This window comes from Camelina sativa, chromosome 20 (genome assembly GCF_000633955.1).
Source record: "Camelina sativa cultivar DH55 chromosome 20, Cs, whole genome shotgun sequence".
Classification (NCBI taxonomy): Eukaryota; Viridiplantae; Streptophyta; class Magnoliopsida; order Brassicales; family Brassicaceae; genus Camelina; species Camelina sativa.
In genome coordinates, this window is record NC_025704.1 from 7262298 (window position 1) to 7279733 (window position 17436).

General features: G+C 34.9%; 4 protein-coding genes across 6 annotated transcripts in view; 3 read left to right on the forward strand and 1 right to left on the reverse strand.

Moving 5' to 3' along the window:
• The window catches only part of LOC104769841 (structural maintenance of chromosomes protein 5), a 4811-nt gene extending 3385 nt beyond the window's left edge, over positions 1-1426 (forward strand). The window contains exons 3-5 of one of the 2 annotated variants that reach the window (XM_010494151.1): positions 110-822; positions 893-965; positions 1080-1426. In XM_010494151.1, the coding sequence (XP_010492453.1) occupies positions 110-822; positions 893-965; positions 1080-1248 (955 nt within the window). In that variant the 3' untranslated portion in view covers positions 1249-1426. Of the gene's footprint in view, positions 1-12; positions 823-892; positions 966-1079 lie in introns of both variants that reach the window. The other variant, XM_010494150.1, reaches the window with a different exon arrangement.
• Positions 1469-4140, forward strand: LOC104769840 (EVI5-like protein). 2 transcript variants are annotated; one of them, XM_010494147.2, is made up of 8 exons: positions 1469-1594; positions 2084-2241; positions 2318-2513; positions 2615-2785; positions 2872-2988; positions 3311-3508; positions 3587-3745; positions 3837-4140. In XM_010494147.2, exons 2-8 carry the CDS (start codon positions 2093-2095, stop codon positions 3921-3923), a joined length of 1077 nt encoding a protein of 358 aa, XP_010492449.1. In that variant the 5' UTR covers positions 1469-1594; positions 2084-2092; the 3' UTR covers positions 3924-4140. The 2 variants fall into 2 exon arrangements, with proteins under 2 accessions (XP_010492449.1, XP_010492451.1); XM_010494149.2 differs by lacking the exon at positions 1469-1594 and adding an exon at positions 1604-1695.
• LOC104769843 (S-adenosylmethionine decarboxylase proenzyme 2) lies at positions 6387-8685 on the forward strand. Its single transcript, XM_010494152.2, has 3 exons — positions 6387-6492; positions 6598-6679; positions 7078-8685. The coding sequence occupies exon 3, from the start codon at positions 7380-7382 to the stop codon at positions 8469-8471; it is 1092 nt and encodes a 363-aa protein (XP_010492454.1). The 5' UTR covers positions 6387-6492; positions 6598-6679; positions 7078-7379; the 3' UTR covers positions 8472-8685.
• Positions 9899-11011, reverse strand: LOC104772274 (F-box/LRR-repeat/kelch-repeat protein At1g09650-like). The gene has a single exon (XM_010496906.1). It carries the CDS (start codon positions 11009-11011, stop codon positions 9899-9901), a length of 1113 nt encoding a protein of 370 aa, XP_010495208.1.

Consider the following 17436-nt stretch of genomic DNA (forward strand, 5'->3'; position numbering starts at 1 on the left):
TGGATGCTTCAGTTGCTAAGCTGATTGATCAGGCTTCCAGAGCTAATGCTGACCGCTATACATATGCGATGAATCTCAAGAAATTGCTCGTGGATTCTGTTGCTCATAGGTGGAGTTACACCGAGAAGCATATGGCTTCTATTGAATTGGAAAGAAAGATCAGAGAGTCGGAAGTCAATATCAAACAATATGAGAAAGTGGCACAGCAGCTATCTGTCAGCGTTGAGTATTGTAAGAAAGAGGTAGAAGGAAAGCAGGTGCAGCTAGCAGCTGCCAAGAGGAATGCAGAATCTATTGCAACCATCACACCTGAACTTAAAAAGGAGTTCGTCGAGATGCCTACCACAATTGAAGAATTGGAAGCGGCTATACAAGACAATATGTCTCAAGCCAATTCGATCCTTTTCGTAAACGAGAACATACTGCAAGAGTATGAACATCGCCAGAAACAGATAGAAACTATTTCTACAAAGCTGGAAGCTGATAAAAGAGATCTGAGCAAATGCTTGAAAGATATCGATTCGCTAAAGGAGAAATGGCTTCCAACATTGAGACAGCTTGTTGCTCAGATAAATGAAACTTTCAGCCACAACTTTCAAGAAATGGCAGTTGCAGGAGAAGTTTCATTGGATGAGCGTGACACCGACTTTGATCAATACGGAATACATATCAAAGTGAAATTCAGGGAGTCAGGGAAACTACAGGTTCTAAGTTCTCACCACCAATCTGGAGGAGAGCGTTCTGTCTCAACTATCCTTTACCTCGTCTCTCTTCAAGATCTGACAAACTGTCCTTTCAGGGTTGTTGATGAGATTAATCAAGGTAAAAATGCTTTATTTAACTTTTAAGAAACATCAAATAGAAATACTAAAATCTGTGATTGCTTCTGCAGGTATGGATCCTATAAACGAAAGGAAGATGTTTCAACAATTAGTTAGAGCTGCAAGCCAACCAAACACACCACAGTAAGTTGTCCTTTTTGCAATAGCCTTGGAAATTGCTCTCAAGCTTTGAATTTTTTTCTTTGTGTTTAAAAAGTAAGAAACAATGTGTGGGTCTTTTTTTTTTCTTGTATGTAGGTGCTTCTTACTGACCCCAAAACTCTTGCCGGAGCTAGAATACAGTGAAGCATGTAGCATTCTGAACATCATGAACGGTCCTTGGATCGAGCAGCCTTCAAAAGTTTGGAGCTTTGGTGGCAGTTGGGGCAATCTCATGAGACGAAACGAAGCTAGTCAATGCTCTTAAAAACATCATCATCTTTCTAGTTTCGGTTATCGAAAAACAAATGTATTTATTTACTTAGGATTTGTATTTTATGCTGTTAAACCAGCCGGTCAGAGCAGACTAAATCTGAACCGAATTCGTGTTTTCTTTTTGGTTTACATTTTCTCTAGAAAAAGTAAAAAAGTTCCATGGCGATAAATTCTAAAGCTTTTTTTGTTTTCTAACAAATTATATAACTGGAACGAACGTGATTAAATCACGCGTAAGAGTGATCGATGTGATCTCCAACGTCTCGCTTTCTCTTTTCCAAGTTCCTTCCTTTCAAGTCATCTTCAATTTCATCGCTCCATTGTTCTTCAGACTTCAGGTATCAATTTTGCTGCTGGGAAATTTTAGAGTAGGCGTCTCCGTTGATTTAGAAAGTTAAGGTTTTGGATACGACCCTCTTGATCTGACACCGGAATGTTGGTGGGTTTCGAATTTTCTCTGATAAAGTGTCGATCTTTCACTTTTTTACTTCCTGGATCGTTGTTGTCTTCTTCTCTAGTAGAAACAAAGAACTGATTTACCATTGAGTATATATATATATATATATATATATATATATATATATATATATATATATATGTTGTTATCTCTTCTTCAGCATTTTCGTGCTGTTTACGTTTTTGATGCTGCTCCATGGATCGAATTGCTGATTGCGTTTTTCTGCAAATGCCCTTTTTTATGTCATATTGAGATCAAAGCCCCAGGATCTTAGATGATGATGATCTGAGTTTAAAGAAAGCATTTAGGTCTGGTTCCGTACAATGTTGGGGATATTAAGAGTTTTTGAGAGTATGTTGGTCTTTTTCAGGTTCGTTAAATGGAGAGACAAAGAACAGATGACAGTGAACCAGGACCAGTCCCTCTGCTTGTACCGGTTGATAGATTTGGGTTTCTCAAGCAGGAACATGGCAATTCTTCTCCTCATCGTTTCACTAAGACTAGATCATCATCTAGTTCATCTGACAAGTATATTTCTCAATGAAAAACTCTTCTTACTGTTTTTGAGAATCAGTTATTTGAGCATGGGTGCTAAATTCTTTAGGGAGGAGAGAAGAGTAACAAAATGGAGGAAGATGATTGGAACTGGAGGTAGTGACTGGAAGCATTACGTTAGGAGAAAACCTCATGTTGTCAAGAGGCGAATTCGAAAAGGGATCCCTGATTGCTTAAGGGGTCTTGTCTGGCAATTGATCTCTGGAAGTCGAGACCTTTTGCTTATGAATCCTGGTGTTTATGTGGTAACCATTATCTCCTTGTGTGTCTTTGATACGTTTCCTTTTCTTTGGCTTCATTGCTGAGGGAAAACAAAAACTGATAATTACTCTTGATTTCATTGTAGCAACTGGTGATTTATGAGACATCAGCATCAGAACTTGATATCATTAGGGATATCAACCGTACTTTCCCATCACATGTTTTCTTCCAGAAGAGACATGGACCAGGGCAAAGATCATTATACAATGTTCTAAAAGCATACTCTGTTTATGACAGAGATGTTGGATACGTTCAGGTTTGTCTAGAAATTTTGTCCTTTCCTTTCCTCTTGTTTAAAAGCATACTCTGTTAAAGACTTATGGTTCTAAACACAATTTGCAGGGAATGGGTTTTGTCGCCGGTTTGTTGCTTCTTTATATGAGCGAAGAAGATGCATTCTGGTTATTAGTTGCATTACTGAAAGGAGCTGTTCACTCCCCAATGGAAGGATTGTATCAGGTGATGCTTTATTTACTCTACAAGATATCAAATATTGTAGCTACTTGCCTCTTGAATTACAGTAGTTTGAAAAAGATAGAGCCGCTTTAATTAACTGAGGGATAGTTTATGCCTGCTTTTTAAATTTCTGTGTCAACTATTCTGTAGAGACTTTTTAGTGTCTTGTTCTGATTAGAGTCTACTTGATTAGCAGTCCATTCTCTATCAATGATTCACACTGAAGTTATGATAGTGACTCTTTGGAACATTATGCTTGAAAACAGCATTTCAATTCCTCGGCGATTTTAATGATAGAAGATGTGTTTGATTTGTGTAAATGTAGGCAGGGCTTCCTCTTGTACAGCAATATCTATTACAGTTTGATCAGTTGGTAAGGGAGCTAATGCCGAAACTAGGAGAACATTTCACTCAAGAAATGATCAATCCGAGTATGTATGCAAGTCAATGGTTCATAACTGTCTTTTCGTATTCAGTTCCTTTCCCTTCGGCTCTACGAATTTGGGATGTGTTTCTAGCCGAGGTAATTCACATTCAACATCTTACAATATCAGAAGTCTCTTTCAAATGTATAATATCTTTGTTTTGTTTGTCGGTACAGGGTGTTAACGTTGTGTTCAAAGTTGGTTTAGCATTGTTGAAGTATTGCCATGATGATTTGTTGAAATTGCCGTTTGAGGAACTCATGCATGCTTTGAGGAATTTCCCTGAAGATGCCATGGATCCTGATACTTTGCTTCCACTGGCTTATTCCATTAAGGTTTCTTCTCTCTTTCCTACTCGTATACACTAAAAAGCTACTCGGATACTCTCCTGTGTCACTGTCTGTTTTTGTAATGAATCTCAACCAGGTAGCAAAGCGTTTGGAAGAAATGAATCAGGAGAGTGAGAAAGCCGTAGCTAAACAGGCTCAAACGGCCAACCCGGTTCAACTATAGCGTTTGATATTCTTCAACCGAATCAAACCGAAACCGAATTCACCAAGATTCTTCTCATTCTTTGCAAATTTTATCTTCCTCTCTGTTATTTTCCATACAACTCATGTGTGAAGAAAACAATAGAAGTTTCTTCTTTTGTAACAAAATTTCGACTAAACAATTGTATATTATCCTTTCTTTTGGGGAAGGCATATAATTGAAATTAACTTTTTGGAAAAAAAAAAGTCAAATTGTAATAGAAAACTCAAGCTTGAATCTGGAAGAATCATTCTTCAAATCCACAAATCATACTCTTTTCTCCCTTTTTTTAACCAGTCTGGTTGATTTGCTCGATGCCAAGATAAGCACAAACCTTTTATTTAAACTCTTTAATTAATGCAGTAAACCCCTTTCACTCCAAATCATTTCTTCCTTCAAAGTGTTTGTGTAATTTAATACTAGTATACTAGGATTTACCGCGAGACAATATTTTTAATTTTAAAATTTTAAAATTTATATTGTATTTATTTGTTATTTTATTATTGTTTTATTAATCTTAAAAATATAAAATTTTATAGGTATTTGATATAAGTATTCAAAGTATAGGATTTTTGTATTGTATTCAAGGTTTTAACCCGTGTGGTATATGTATAGTCTAGTAATACATTTATCTCCTGGTACACATCTAAAAGTGTTTTAAAAAAAAACAATTTCACTTAATTCCCTATATGGGATTAATGCCAACCTGTCTCACCAAAATCAAGATATTTTTTTGCGTAAAAAAAATCAAAGTAAGTTTTTTTTATCAAGTTTAATTATATTAATTGTTTTACCAAATTAGCATATTTTTATAATTTATAATTTTTCCATGTTAATATATATAGTTTATGATAATTAATAGAATTTTAATTTTTTGGTAATTCCTCAAAAAATAAAAAATAAACCAAATTATATCGAGGATTTTTAACATATTTGATGTGACATTTTATAATTGGATTTTCGGTTTAGGAAATTTATTAATGTTAATATAATTATGGATATTGTAAACTTTTGTTATGGAAAATCTGTTATATATCATTTAAATTTGAGAGATTCTAGCATCCATAAAGATAGTCTTGGAGATTTAATGGGTTAAAACTTTAATGGGTAGAGTTGTTTTCGGAAAAATCAGAATGTATAGATGTTGTTAAGATTTTATGGCAATAAATGTAACAAATGTTAGTCAGTTTAAGAAAGTTTAGTATTTGAGTTTCTCTGCAAAGTTATTTATGAAATTGTTTTAGGGGTTAATGTTATAAAAAAAAATTAAATAAGTAAAACTTAAAGGGCATAAACCAAAATGTACTTCAAAAATGTTAATATAGATGGTCAGTTTAAGAAAGTTTAGTGTTTGAGTTTCTCTCCAATGTTATTTATGATATTGTTTTAGGAACTAGTGTTATAAAAAAAATTAAATAAATAAAATTTAAAGGACATAAACCAAAATGTACTTAAAAATGTTAATATAGATGATGACTATACGATGTATATACTAATTTGTCAAACGCTCCAAATTTTAATAAAATGTATATGATGAGTATCCTAATTTGGTAGTTTTTTTCTTTCTTTGAATATGTTTTAAAAAGTGTTTTAGTAAACTAATTAAATTAAGGGATGAAAAAGCGTTAGTTTGCCACATGACTTTTCAATAATTTTAGGTTAACTGAATTTGGTAAACTAATCTTGTTATCTCTATTAGTTAATTGGAAAAAAAGTGTACTTGGGAGTAGTTGAGACCAAAACGGATAATATGAGTCACGGACTCACGGGAATGGTGAGATAAGGTCATTTTAGTCATTGTCTAAAGAAGTTGAAGGAAAGACGAAGAGCATTTGATTCTCTGGGCCCCACTCTTACCCATTAAAAGCAAAGCTGACGCATACCCCACATCTCTTGTTTTGTCTCTTTCTTGAAAGTTATCGAAAACTCTTAAAACGTGTCGTTTCGAACTTATATACACGTGTTCTTCTCTTATTGGCTACAGTGTTTTTGTGGCTTAGCCTATCTGGAAGATCTAAAACGTAATTGGCAAAAACTAGTACTGTATTAAATTACTTGAAATAAAACGACGAGATTCGCTGTTATCTTTTTCGTGGTCAGAAATCGTTTTGAGTATCAAAGGCCTTTTAACGTGGATGCTTTGTTCGTGCCACCTAAAAGATTCGTGTTTTTAATCCAATTAAAATAATTTATATTACCCATAAATAGCATTAAAAATAAAATAAAAAAAGATTTATTGCTTTTATTGGATTTGTGGTTCAGAATCGTCGCGAATCTCGCACCTTTAATAGTATGATTTCCACATAAAGAAGGGGTAAAAGGCTATTTTGGTCAAAGAACCCTTATTAGGGTAAAATCGTAAATTATCCCCGAGCCCTAATAGCCTCACAACGCATCTGGGCTTGATACTATATAAACAAGACCTCTACACCATCTATTTCTCTACAATATCCATCTCTCTCTATCTCAAACTCGTTTCCAAAATCATCATCTCTCAATCTCTAGGGTTTCGAGTTTTTTTTTTTTCCCTCAAATCAATCACCTTATTAAGGTTTGTTTCTTTTAGCCTTTTATTTAGAGATCTGTTTCTTTGTTTTACATCATCATCATCTTGTTCAGCCTGATTAATCTTGTTGCGTTTGATTTGTTTCCTCAGGTTTCGTTTTTGTTATAATATCTTGGATTCAATAGAAGAAGATACTACAAACTCCGGATCGTTTTCAAATATTCTTATACATGTAAGTCCTCTCTAACCTACGAACCCATCTTTGTTCCTGTTGTTTTTCTGATTGCTCGTTGTGACATAGATCTGATGAAATAATCTGATATAATTGTGTTTGTGAGATATCTGGATTTGTTAATAATAATCTGGTTATGTGTTTGCTCTAGTTGTTATATTATTTTTGTAACTTCTTGGTTATAATCTCTGCTTAGGGGTTTAGGGTTTATGATAGCTCTAATTGTTATGGTAAAATAATATGATAATTGTGTGTTTGTGAGATATCTGGATTTGTTGAATTTACAATAATCTGATTATGTGTTTATGATGCTCTAGTTATTATATAATTTTGTTGTATCTTGTTGGTTAAGAAATTCAATCTAACTTTGATTATATATGGTTTTGTAAAATTTACAGCAAAAAAAGCGTGAATGAGATTATGATGGAATCGAAAGCTGGTAATAAGAAGTCAAGCACTAGTTCCTTATTTTACGAAGCACCCCTCGGTTACAGCATTGAAGACGTTCGTCCTTTCGGTGGAATCAAGAAATTCAAATCTTCTGTCTACTCTAACTGCGCTAAGAGGCCATCCTGAGTACCACTAGTTCATCTCCCTCCCATAGCTTTCCAATTATTACAACAATCTCTGTATTCTCTCAAAGCTCTGGTTCCTGTATCCTCTCGTTCTCTCCACTCAACAACAACAAGAAGAAACCGAGATGGCCATGTCTGCAATCGGATTCGAAGGCTACGAGAAGCGGCTTGAAGTTACTTTCTTTGAGCCTGGTCTCTTTCTTGACACTCAAGGCAAAGGTCTCCGTGCTTTATCCAAGTCTCAGATCGATGAGATTCTTCAACCTGCTGAGTGCACGATCGTTTCATCTCTCTCCAACGATCAGCTCGACTCTTATGTTCTCTCTGAGTCCAGTCTCTTTATCTTCCCTTACAAGATCGTTATCAAGACTTGCGGCACTACTAAGCTCCTCCTCTCTATTGAGCCACTCTTGAGGTTAGCTGTTGAGCTCTCTCTTGAGGTTAAGGCAGTGAGGTACACTCGTGGAAGCTTCCTCTGTCCTGGAGGCCAACCATTCCCTCACCGTAACTTCTCTGAAGAAGTCTCTGTTCTTGACGGTCACTTTGCTAAGCTGGGGTTGAGCAGTGTTGCGCACTTGATGGGCAACGATGATGAAACCAAGAAGTGGCATGTTTACTCTGCATCTGCCGAGAAGGCCAACAACAACAACAACAATGTATACACGCTCGAGATGTGTATGACTGGTCTGGACAGAGACAAGGCATCTGTGTTCTACAAGAACGAATCAAGCTCGGCTGGTTCCATGACTGATAACTCTGGCATCAGGAAGATCCTTCCTCAGTCCCAAATCTGTGACTTTGAGTTTGAGCCATGTGGCTACTCAATGAACAGCATCGAAGGTGATGCGATCTCCACCATCCATGTTACTCCAGAAGATGGTTTCAGCTACGCTAGCTTTGAAGCAGTGGGATACGATTTCACAACCATGGACTTGAGCCACCTGGTATCAAAAGTGCTAACATGCTTCGAGCCAAAGCAATTCTCAGTAGCTGTTCACTCTAGCGTCGCACAGAAGGGGTACAACTCAGGTCTCTCTGTGGACCTAGATGATTACGGATGCAGTGAGTTGACAATGGAGTCTCTAGGAGAAGAGAGAGGAACAATGATTTATCAGAGGTTTGAGAAGCTAGGGAAGTATTGCGGTTCTCCGAGATCTACCTTGAAATGTGAGTGGAGCAGCAACAGTAGCTGCAACAGCGATGACGAGAAGGAATAAGGGGAAATCTTCTAATAAGCTCAAGTTATCTTACTTTGTTATCTCGAATAAGAATGTGTTATGGATATTTTTTCTTCTTCTGTTCTATCCCTTAAACCAGTGATTGTGTCTGGTCTATGTGAATTCGGATGATCAAGTTTTATGAAAATATATATCTATTATTATGATCATTTTCATGATTTTAGTGTCTTATAAAAAGAGTAACTTTCTTTGTAATTAATCTCATAACACCTTTGTTTTCTTTTCTCTAATATTAATCTCATAACAACCTTCTCTAGTAAAAAGAGCAACATTCTCTAATATTAATCTCTAAGAGAGAGAAAAAGATTGGAGCCCAAGGATTAGCCTGATGTTTCATGTTCCCCTCTTTAGATGAATTAGTGCAAAGTAAGTTGGATTCATTATTTCCAAATTGACTTGTCATCTCGGACAGAACTTTAGAATAGTTATACAGAAGAATTAGCATCCAGTCAACTAAAACAATTACATTTTTGACACCTACAAAAATTATGACGAAAAATCATATCGTACACTAGGGGGATAAGGAACAACTAAATATTTGGGTCGATTGCACCATCATTAGGTAATCTATTGGAGTTGAAAAAATGTACAAATTTCTTAATAGGTTCTTCGTCTTTTGATGACACAACCAAGAGACCTGAAAGCACATTTCAAATTATTTGGTTGTCAACAGAAAATGCTATGAGACAGACATAATAGATCGGCAAACCTAGTTTAAACGGAGAAGACAACGATTAACGATTTTCTAAAACCCATTTAATAATGTCTTACAAGCCACAGGATGATCGAAAGCTTCGTGGTCTGAAAAGGACAATGTACGTATAAGTTCTTTATTGTAATACTGAAACCATGTGGGTGCGATTTCAGACTCTAAATCTGCAGGGAGGAACAAACAAGGACATTGTATGATCATAAAAGCATACAAGTTGAGTAGAGACAATAATTTGAGGAGGGTCAGATTTTAAATCCTGAAAATCCTTCTCCCCAGCTTGAGTAATATAACCTGTTCTAGCCGTTGCTTTGCAACCAAACCATAAGTAAACACATACATCAAAACTTGAGATCAACAACACGACAGAAACAGAGTGGAACTACTACAAATACGAGCATACGCCTAAGCCTAACCCAAACCCCATCTTCTTTCACGTTGCGTTCTTGGTAAAGATAGGTAATGATTTCAATATATATTCTCAGTTTAAAATGTGAACCCACATTGTTGCTGAGTAAAGAACTAGTTATATATCAAGGCAAAATTTTGAAAAAAAATTAGCAATCAAATAAGGAATTCACCATCAATGTTGTTGCTAAAGTTGCAAGATGGTTTGAGCGTTTCCAAAACTTGGAGAAACAAAGAGTTGATGGAAGAAGCAAATGTTACATATTATGGCATTGTCACTAACCAAAACCTATAAAATAGAGATTAAACTAGGAAAATAACAAACAGGAACTCCAGTGGATTCACCCGAGAAAGCAACTTCATCTCGTTTGGTTTCGGAAACACGTGTAAGAAATAGTTCTTGATCTACCACAGGATCATAAAACAACTTCTTCTTCTTCTTCAGAAATGCTAGTGGCATGACAACGTAACTTACTGGGTAATTTGGGAACCAAACAACAAATACATCCAGGTTTATGGAATACGTTTTGTCCCATGTCTTGTTGCTTGAACTGAACGACCATATCGATATCACTGGTTTGGGCCACTTCATCTCGGATACACACAAGCGGTTGTCGAGGTTGCACATGAACACCTTGTAAGGATCGGAGGAATTGAGAAAATGAGCTTTAGAGATGACTTGAAAAGCTTCGGTATGAAGATCGAAAGATACAACTTTGGTTTCTTTGCAGTCGGTTAACCAATAAAGCGACCCATCAACAAACACGGGATTAACGAGAGCAAGAACGCGATAAGGAGCAGCTGGAGTGACATACCTCCAAGCGTTAGTGGTAAAGTCAAAAACTTCGCATGTGGTAGCGTTTTTTAGGCCTAACTCAAAAGAGTTGAATAGCCAAACGGGCTTGTATGTGCTCGTGAATATGTCTTTACCGAATCCAAACGTAGAGAGAATTGGATACAAGGGTTGGTGAGACTTACAGCGAGGAAGAGCCCGATACCATCTAGTGGCTGGGTTGAACACAAAAGATTTGTTGGGATAAAAGAGACAAAGGAGACCGTCACAGCTATTATGGGAAACACAATAGGAGAGTGTCTTGTCCGACGTCTCCTCCCAAGGAGTAGGGATCTTGACAGATGAGGAACCCAACACCATGGTTCTTAGGGTGTCAGTGCCCGTGTAGGGTCGTTCGGACACCATGAGAACATCTGGATCTCCTGATCGCTGACGATGCGTCAAGTGTCTTCCTTGGAAGAATTGGGACTCAATTGTTGATCTCCATTGCTTCGATACAGCCTTGAATCTCAGCAGAGATTTTACCGCAAGTTTCTCTAGGATTTGCTCTACTACTTCGTGTGGCAGCTGCAGCACCGATTCCTTCCTCAAGCAACGTTCTCTCGACATTCTTTTGTCTTGCCGTCTCCATTGATGAATGAAGAGAATATTTATACAGAAATAAATGATAAAGAATGAATAAATTATAAAGTAAGATAAGTGTGTAATCAGACAAATATAATTACGAATAACCGCTTTCATTCTCTTAAATCTAAAATTTTTTAATTAAGAAGAATCTTTTAGAAATACTCCAATCAGCAATAGGAAATATATCTTTTCTTATGGGATTTGATTTTTCTTCTGATGGTCTGAACCCAAATATGAAATATGATTTAGGACATTTCTAATCGATTTCTATATTTACCACTAAATTTTAGTTTTTGAGAAAATTTATTCCAACTTATTTTATTATTCATACTAGATAATGTCTACATTAATATACGGGTAAAAACAATAAATAAATCGATAATAATTTAAATATGAGTAATTATCTATACATTTTAATAATTTTTTTAAATCGAATTTAAAATTCACTATATCTATTTCTAATACATTTAACTATTTGTATCATCATAATAAACCATATTTTAACTTTTACATACTTTAGCTAAAATAGTTACAAACTTATATTAAACACAATCTATGCATCTTAGTCTATATCATAATAAAATTATAATATTTGAAAATTAACAACAAATAATTGTTAAAAAAAGAAAACCATTAAATTTTTTAGAAAACCAACGTTGGCTAAGATATTTTTATATATATCGTTGTCCTAAGTAATAATTTACATCATGTAAAAAAAGTTAAAAATATATATATATATATGCATAATACGTTAACATATGCTTTGAGTTACGTAAACACACATGTATATAGGTTAGCTTGGTATCATAACTAAAATGTTGAAAATATGGGATCGTTCATACAATTTTTGTGTAGTTTTACTTTATAATATAAAACATCATCATAAGAATAATACAACCTTTACCAGTATAACAAAGTAGAAGAAATTACATTGTGAAAAAATATTAGATAGTTTAGTTGTTGGATAGAGATAAGTCTTTATAATCTTTTTTATTTTAGGAATAATAATTTACTATTAAATATTCTATGAATTAATTATATATCCTTAATCCATTTTCTCTTTTTAAGAATAAAGGTAATCTTTTTTCTTGTAGAATTAGTAACTTAATTAAAATTACTACGTAATCCTATAATTTTTTTTGAAAGTGTATATTTATCTTTAAAAGTTACAATTTTAAACACATATTTTTTGTTTTATACGTATTAAAATCAGAATTAGTTAGAAATGCCCCTTTTGAGATACCACTGTTCAAAAATACCATTTTTTTGAGCATTTTCATTTTGCTGACTTTTACATAATTACATTATGTTAAATAAGTTTTTAGAATTTTTTTTAGGTTTGGATTCTCTATTTTACATTTAGGTTATAGTTTTGAAAGAATAGAATTTAATTGACATCTTTGTAACCATTCAAGACAACCTTTGAGTCTTGCTCAACACGAACGAAGTGAAATATCAACTCTTCCAACCAAACAACCATTAGCTAGGGATACATTCTTACTGCATCTAGAGCATATCTCGAAGTGAAATCAGCCTAATCCGAGTTCGGATGAAAGAGATATTCATTTTACAAATTAGATGAACTCATGGCTTAATATGGATAGGAATATCTCGAAGTGAAATAACTGCTTTCATCTATATATACATTTTTTAAGTATATTTTGGGTTCTACCCTTTTCTTTGTACTTATTTGCAAAGTTAATCCCTAAAAAGTTTCCAAAAATATCATTACTCCAGATTTTGTTTCCTAAATATTTTACATTATATTCTAACTAAAAAAATTACAGCAACCAATATGGAAACAGAGACTATGATATATTTAATCACAATTTCTATTGTGTTTTGAAGATATTCTATATCTGAATCCTTTGCAAACAAAGAAAACAACAATTTGATTCTCATTTTGTCTTCCAAAATTTGTGAGCTTTGATTCTTAACGTAGAAAGAACTTTAAAGAACTGTAATATTTTAAAATTTTTATAAGTTTATGTATATATTAATTATAATATTTAAATAAATATGAATCAAAGTTCTTTAAAATACTATATAATATGGTTTTGTAGTAGATGAGTTATAAAGAAGACATGTTGGAATTAATAAAATATTATTAAATTTGTGCTAACACGGGTTAAATCCTCATTTTATTATTTGTCAACACTATTAATATCAGAATATTTGACATATAAAATCAAGTTGATTTAACTAAGATTGTGTAAAATAATTAAATCATAAAGAAAAATGTAACTTAATCATAGCGTATAAATGACTTATTATGTATTTAGATCCTTATTTTTTGTTATAATAATTAAAAATCAAAATAGAATCTCAAACACTAAACAAAACATATAAAATATAACAAACAAATAGTCATGAAGTATATTGTGGGTTAAAAATTTAATTTAAACATTTAGCTGCAGAAACGGTCAGAAATTTAGTTATTTTTCTATTTATAAAATATCCAATATTTAACAAATAAATACAGTATAAAATATAAATGATAATAAAAATTATATGCACGCGGTGTACCGCGGGTTAAAATCTAGTTTTTCTCAAATCTATAATTTTAATTAAGAAGAATTTTTTAGGAATATTCCATCAGCAATAGGAAATCTATCTGTTCTTATGGAATATGGGCTTTGATTTAATCTTTTGAGGGTCTAAACCCAAATATGATTTAAGCCATCTCTAATCCATCTCTACATTTCAAATTGTTTGGTAGTCAACAGAAAACTCTATGAGACATAATAGATCGGCAAACGAAGTTTAAAGAGAGAAGAAAACAACAATGATTTTCCAAAACCCATTTAATGTCTTACAAGCCACAGGATGATCAAAGGCTTCGTGGTCTGAAAAAGACAATGTACGTATAAGTTCTTTATTGTAATACTGAAACTATGTGGGTGCGATTTCAGACTCTGGATCTGCAGGGAGGAAAGCATTAGAAAAGCAACGAGTTAGAGAATTCTACTTCTGGATTACTAAGAATAAACTAGCTAGCACATGAAGTTAAGAATAAACAAAGCCATTGTATGATCATAAAAGCACACTTATTGAGTCTAGTAGACTCTACTAGACTCTACTAGAGACTCTACTAGATTTTAAATTTTGAAAATCCTTCTCCCCAGCTTGAGTAATATAACCTATTCTAGCCGTTGCTTTGCAACCTAACCATAAGTAAACATAAATCAAAAATTGAGCTCAACAACACGACAGAAACAGAGTGGAACTACTACAAATACGAGCATACGCCAAACCCAAAACCCCATCTTCTTTCACGTTGCGTTCTTGGTAAAGATAGGTAATGATTTCAATATATATTCTCAGTTTAAAATGTGAACCCACATTGTTGCTGAGTAAAGAACTAGTTATATATCAAGGCAAAAATTTGAAAAAAAAATTAGCAATCAAATAAGGAAATCACCATCAATGTTGTTGCTAAAGTTGCAAGATGGTTTGAGCGTTTCCAAAACTTGGAGAAACAAAGAGTTGATGGAAGAAGCAAATGTTACATATTATGGCATTGTCACTAACCAAAACCTATAAAATAGAGATTAAACTAGGAAAATCACTACAAGAAAACAGTCGTTTTGCGATGGAAGAATCCATCGCAAGTCCCTCGCAAATCAACAATTGCAAGGGATTTGTGAGGGACCACTATTCCTCGCAAAACGCGTCTCGCAAATTAGTGGACATCGCAATTCCCTCGCAAATTTTGCGAGGAACAAATTCCCTCGCAAATCCCTCGCAATTTGCGAGGGACATATTCCTCGCAACTCACACGCAAATTGCGAGAGACCATTTAAGTCGCAACTGTCACGCAATTTGCGAGGACCGAAAATCGTAGCAACTCCATCGCAATGTAGCCCTCGCAAATTTTGCGACAGCTTTGCCACGATTATATGAATCTGCCTAGTACTGTTGGTACTCGCAAATTTATAGCAATTCTTCATATTTAATTATATTTTCTTTTGCCAATTTTACATTTTTATGTTTGATTTTTTTTTTTGTTTTATATGTTACAAAAAGAAGAATAATAAACAGAACAGAATTGAAAATTAAAATTAAAATAAAACATAATCCATGCAAGTACAAAAGTTGTGTTTAAGTTTTCTCCCTCATGGGGATATTAGAACAAAGTTATCAGAACAGAGTTTTTAAAAGGATTGAGAGAGAGAGGTCACGTTTCTGGTCCCAGTTTGGCTACCAGCTGCTCCCGTTTCACCTGTGCTGCCCTCTGCGTTGGTGCCTTCTTGGTTGGTGCCTTCTGGGTTGCTCCCTTGTTGGTTGGTCGGGTTTCGAAACTTGGCAGCAAACTCAGGATCTTTTTCCGCGAGGTAGTCAAAGTATGCATCATAGCTATGCATTCTTTGATTACTTTCTTCGATTTGACTCGCCTGGGTTTGAATGCACTCCTCAGCGGCAGCAAGCTTCTGAGCCAAGAGAACCGGATCATTAGCTGGTGACAGAGGTTGTGGACAGCTACTGGTAGAGGACGCTTCAAACTGCAGAGAACCAACCCCAAAAATTCTGTTTTTCTTCCTCGGAGCAACCTGAAGACAAAACAACAAATGACAAGTTACAAACATACAAAAGAAAACAATGGATCACATACTAAACAATCATCACATACAAAAGAAAACAATAGACATACTAAACAATTGCAAGTTATCACCAACTAAACAATCCTAAGTTATCACATACTAAACAATTCTAAAGTATCACATACAAAAACAATCCTAAGTTATCACATACAAAAACAATCCTAAGTTATCACATACAAAACAATACTAAGATATCACAAAATCATTAACCATTGAGTTTTTTTTTTAAAAAGAACTACAAACTTGTAACTTACCTCAGTGTAAATTTTGTTTTTGATATGAATGGGCACCCCACCAGAAGCAGAACTCTCTCCATTCTCCCCCGTACAAAGCTCAGATTCTAACTCTTGAATCTTGGACGACACCTCATTGAACAGGGACTCGGACTTGCCATCCGTAAATGAGCCATCCGGTTTTCGATGAGTTTCATCTAAGATTCGTAGGAAATCCGGAGTTAACTCCCCAGTGATCTCAGATAAAAAAAAAAAAAGAGATAGATTAGTTAACAAATAAAAGAGTTCAGAAGGCATAATCTTAAGAAAAAAAAAAAAACTTAAGGAACTTACATGCTTTCGAGCACGGCCTTTAAACGAAGTTTGGCCTGAACGGTGCTTGTATATTCCAGTGCCATCCGGATCATGATAGCGAGCATTCCGACTGTTGATGCTCTTGGTTTCTGATTTTGGATCAAGCCAATACCGAACAAGACCCTCCCATACTTGAGGATCAATCCACCGTGGCTTTGCCTCATCACCTTTCAGCTTCCACTTCAACTTCCACCTCGACACTTGATCACACATCCTTTCCTTCAACTTGTCTTCAAACTCTTTCCTCACTCTATCGTTTATGCAACGGTCCCAATTGTATATTTGCTTCCAAAAAAAGAAAGGATTAGTCTATATTTAATTAAGGCAAAGAAAACATATGGTAAAATAGCGAACAAAGAGATTCACTTACCGCAAATGTTTCATACCAACGGTCTACCACGCTAGTTGGCGTCTGTGTCCAATTGGCATGGGGCTCTTTGAAATCTCTTTCAAAGATGCTTCGAACAGTAGAAGCAACACAGGGGTCTTGCTCAAACCTTGAAAACAAATAAAACTTTCAGAATCCATGCAAATACAATTCGTAATTATATTATTAATTAAAAACTTAAAAAAAAAATTCTTACCACAGAGTTCCTGGAGGTCGTCGCGGATCTAGTTTAGTCAAACCAGCTCGACCAGGACTATCGAGTAACTGCTCCAAAGTCAGATTGTTGAGACGTTGGGACATGACTGTAGACGAGGAAGTCGCGGGTTGAGACGCTTAAATGTCAGGATCCGCCGCAGGAATTGGTGAAGGCGTATTATAAGCAGGCGTCGCAGGCACGGATTGACGGCGGCTATTGTGAGAACCCGAAGGGTTGTGAGAACCGGAGGCACCGCGACGATTAGAAGCAGTGGGAGAGGGATTAGTAGCAGTGGGAGAGGCTAAACCTCGATCCGACAGGAATCTTGTGTAATCGTTGCCTCCAAACATCTACAAATAAGATCGAAATCAAAACCAAAACGAAAGGAAAGATCGAAAGCAAAATGCAAGATCTTAAAACAAAACAAAACAAAAGAAAACAAAACGAGATAAAAACAAAATCGAAATAAAAACAAATGAAAAGCATAGAAGAAGAAATCAGATGAGATTTGTGTTTTACCTTGTCGGAAGAAGAACACTGGAACACCGGAAGAAGATTGGAATAGAACTAGGGTTTGACTGAAGATCAGAGAGAAAATTAGGGTTTGACGGCGAGTGTTTTGGGTTTGAGCAAGC

Excerpts from the sequence above, each read along its gene's own strand:
- LOC104772274 (XM_010496906.1), bottom strand. The coding sequence starts at position 11,011 with ATGTCGAGAGAACGTTGCTTGAGGAAGGAATCGGTGCTGCAGCTGCCA.
- LOC104769843 (XM_010494152.2), top strand. The coding sequence starts at position 7,380 with ATGGCCATGTCTGCAATCGGATTCGAAGGCTACGAGAAGCGGCTTGAA.
- LOC104769840 (XM_010494147.2), top strand. The coding sequence starts at position 2,093 with ATGGAGAGACAAAGAACAGATGACAGTGAACCAGGACCAGTCCCTCTG. Across the intron at positions 2,514-2,614 it reads TGAATCCTGGTGTTTATGTG|CAACTGGTGATTTATGAGAC; the intron begins GTAACCATTATC and ends ATTTCATTGTAG. Across the intron at positions 2,989-3,310 it reads CAATGGAAGGATTGTATCAG|GCAGGGCTTCCTCTTGTACA; the intron begins GTGATGCTTTAT and ends GTGTAAATGTAG.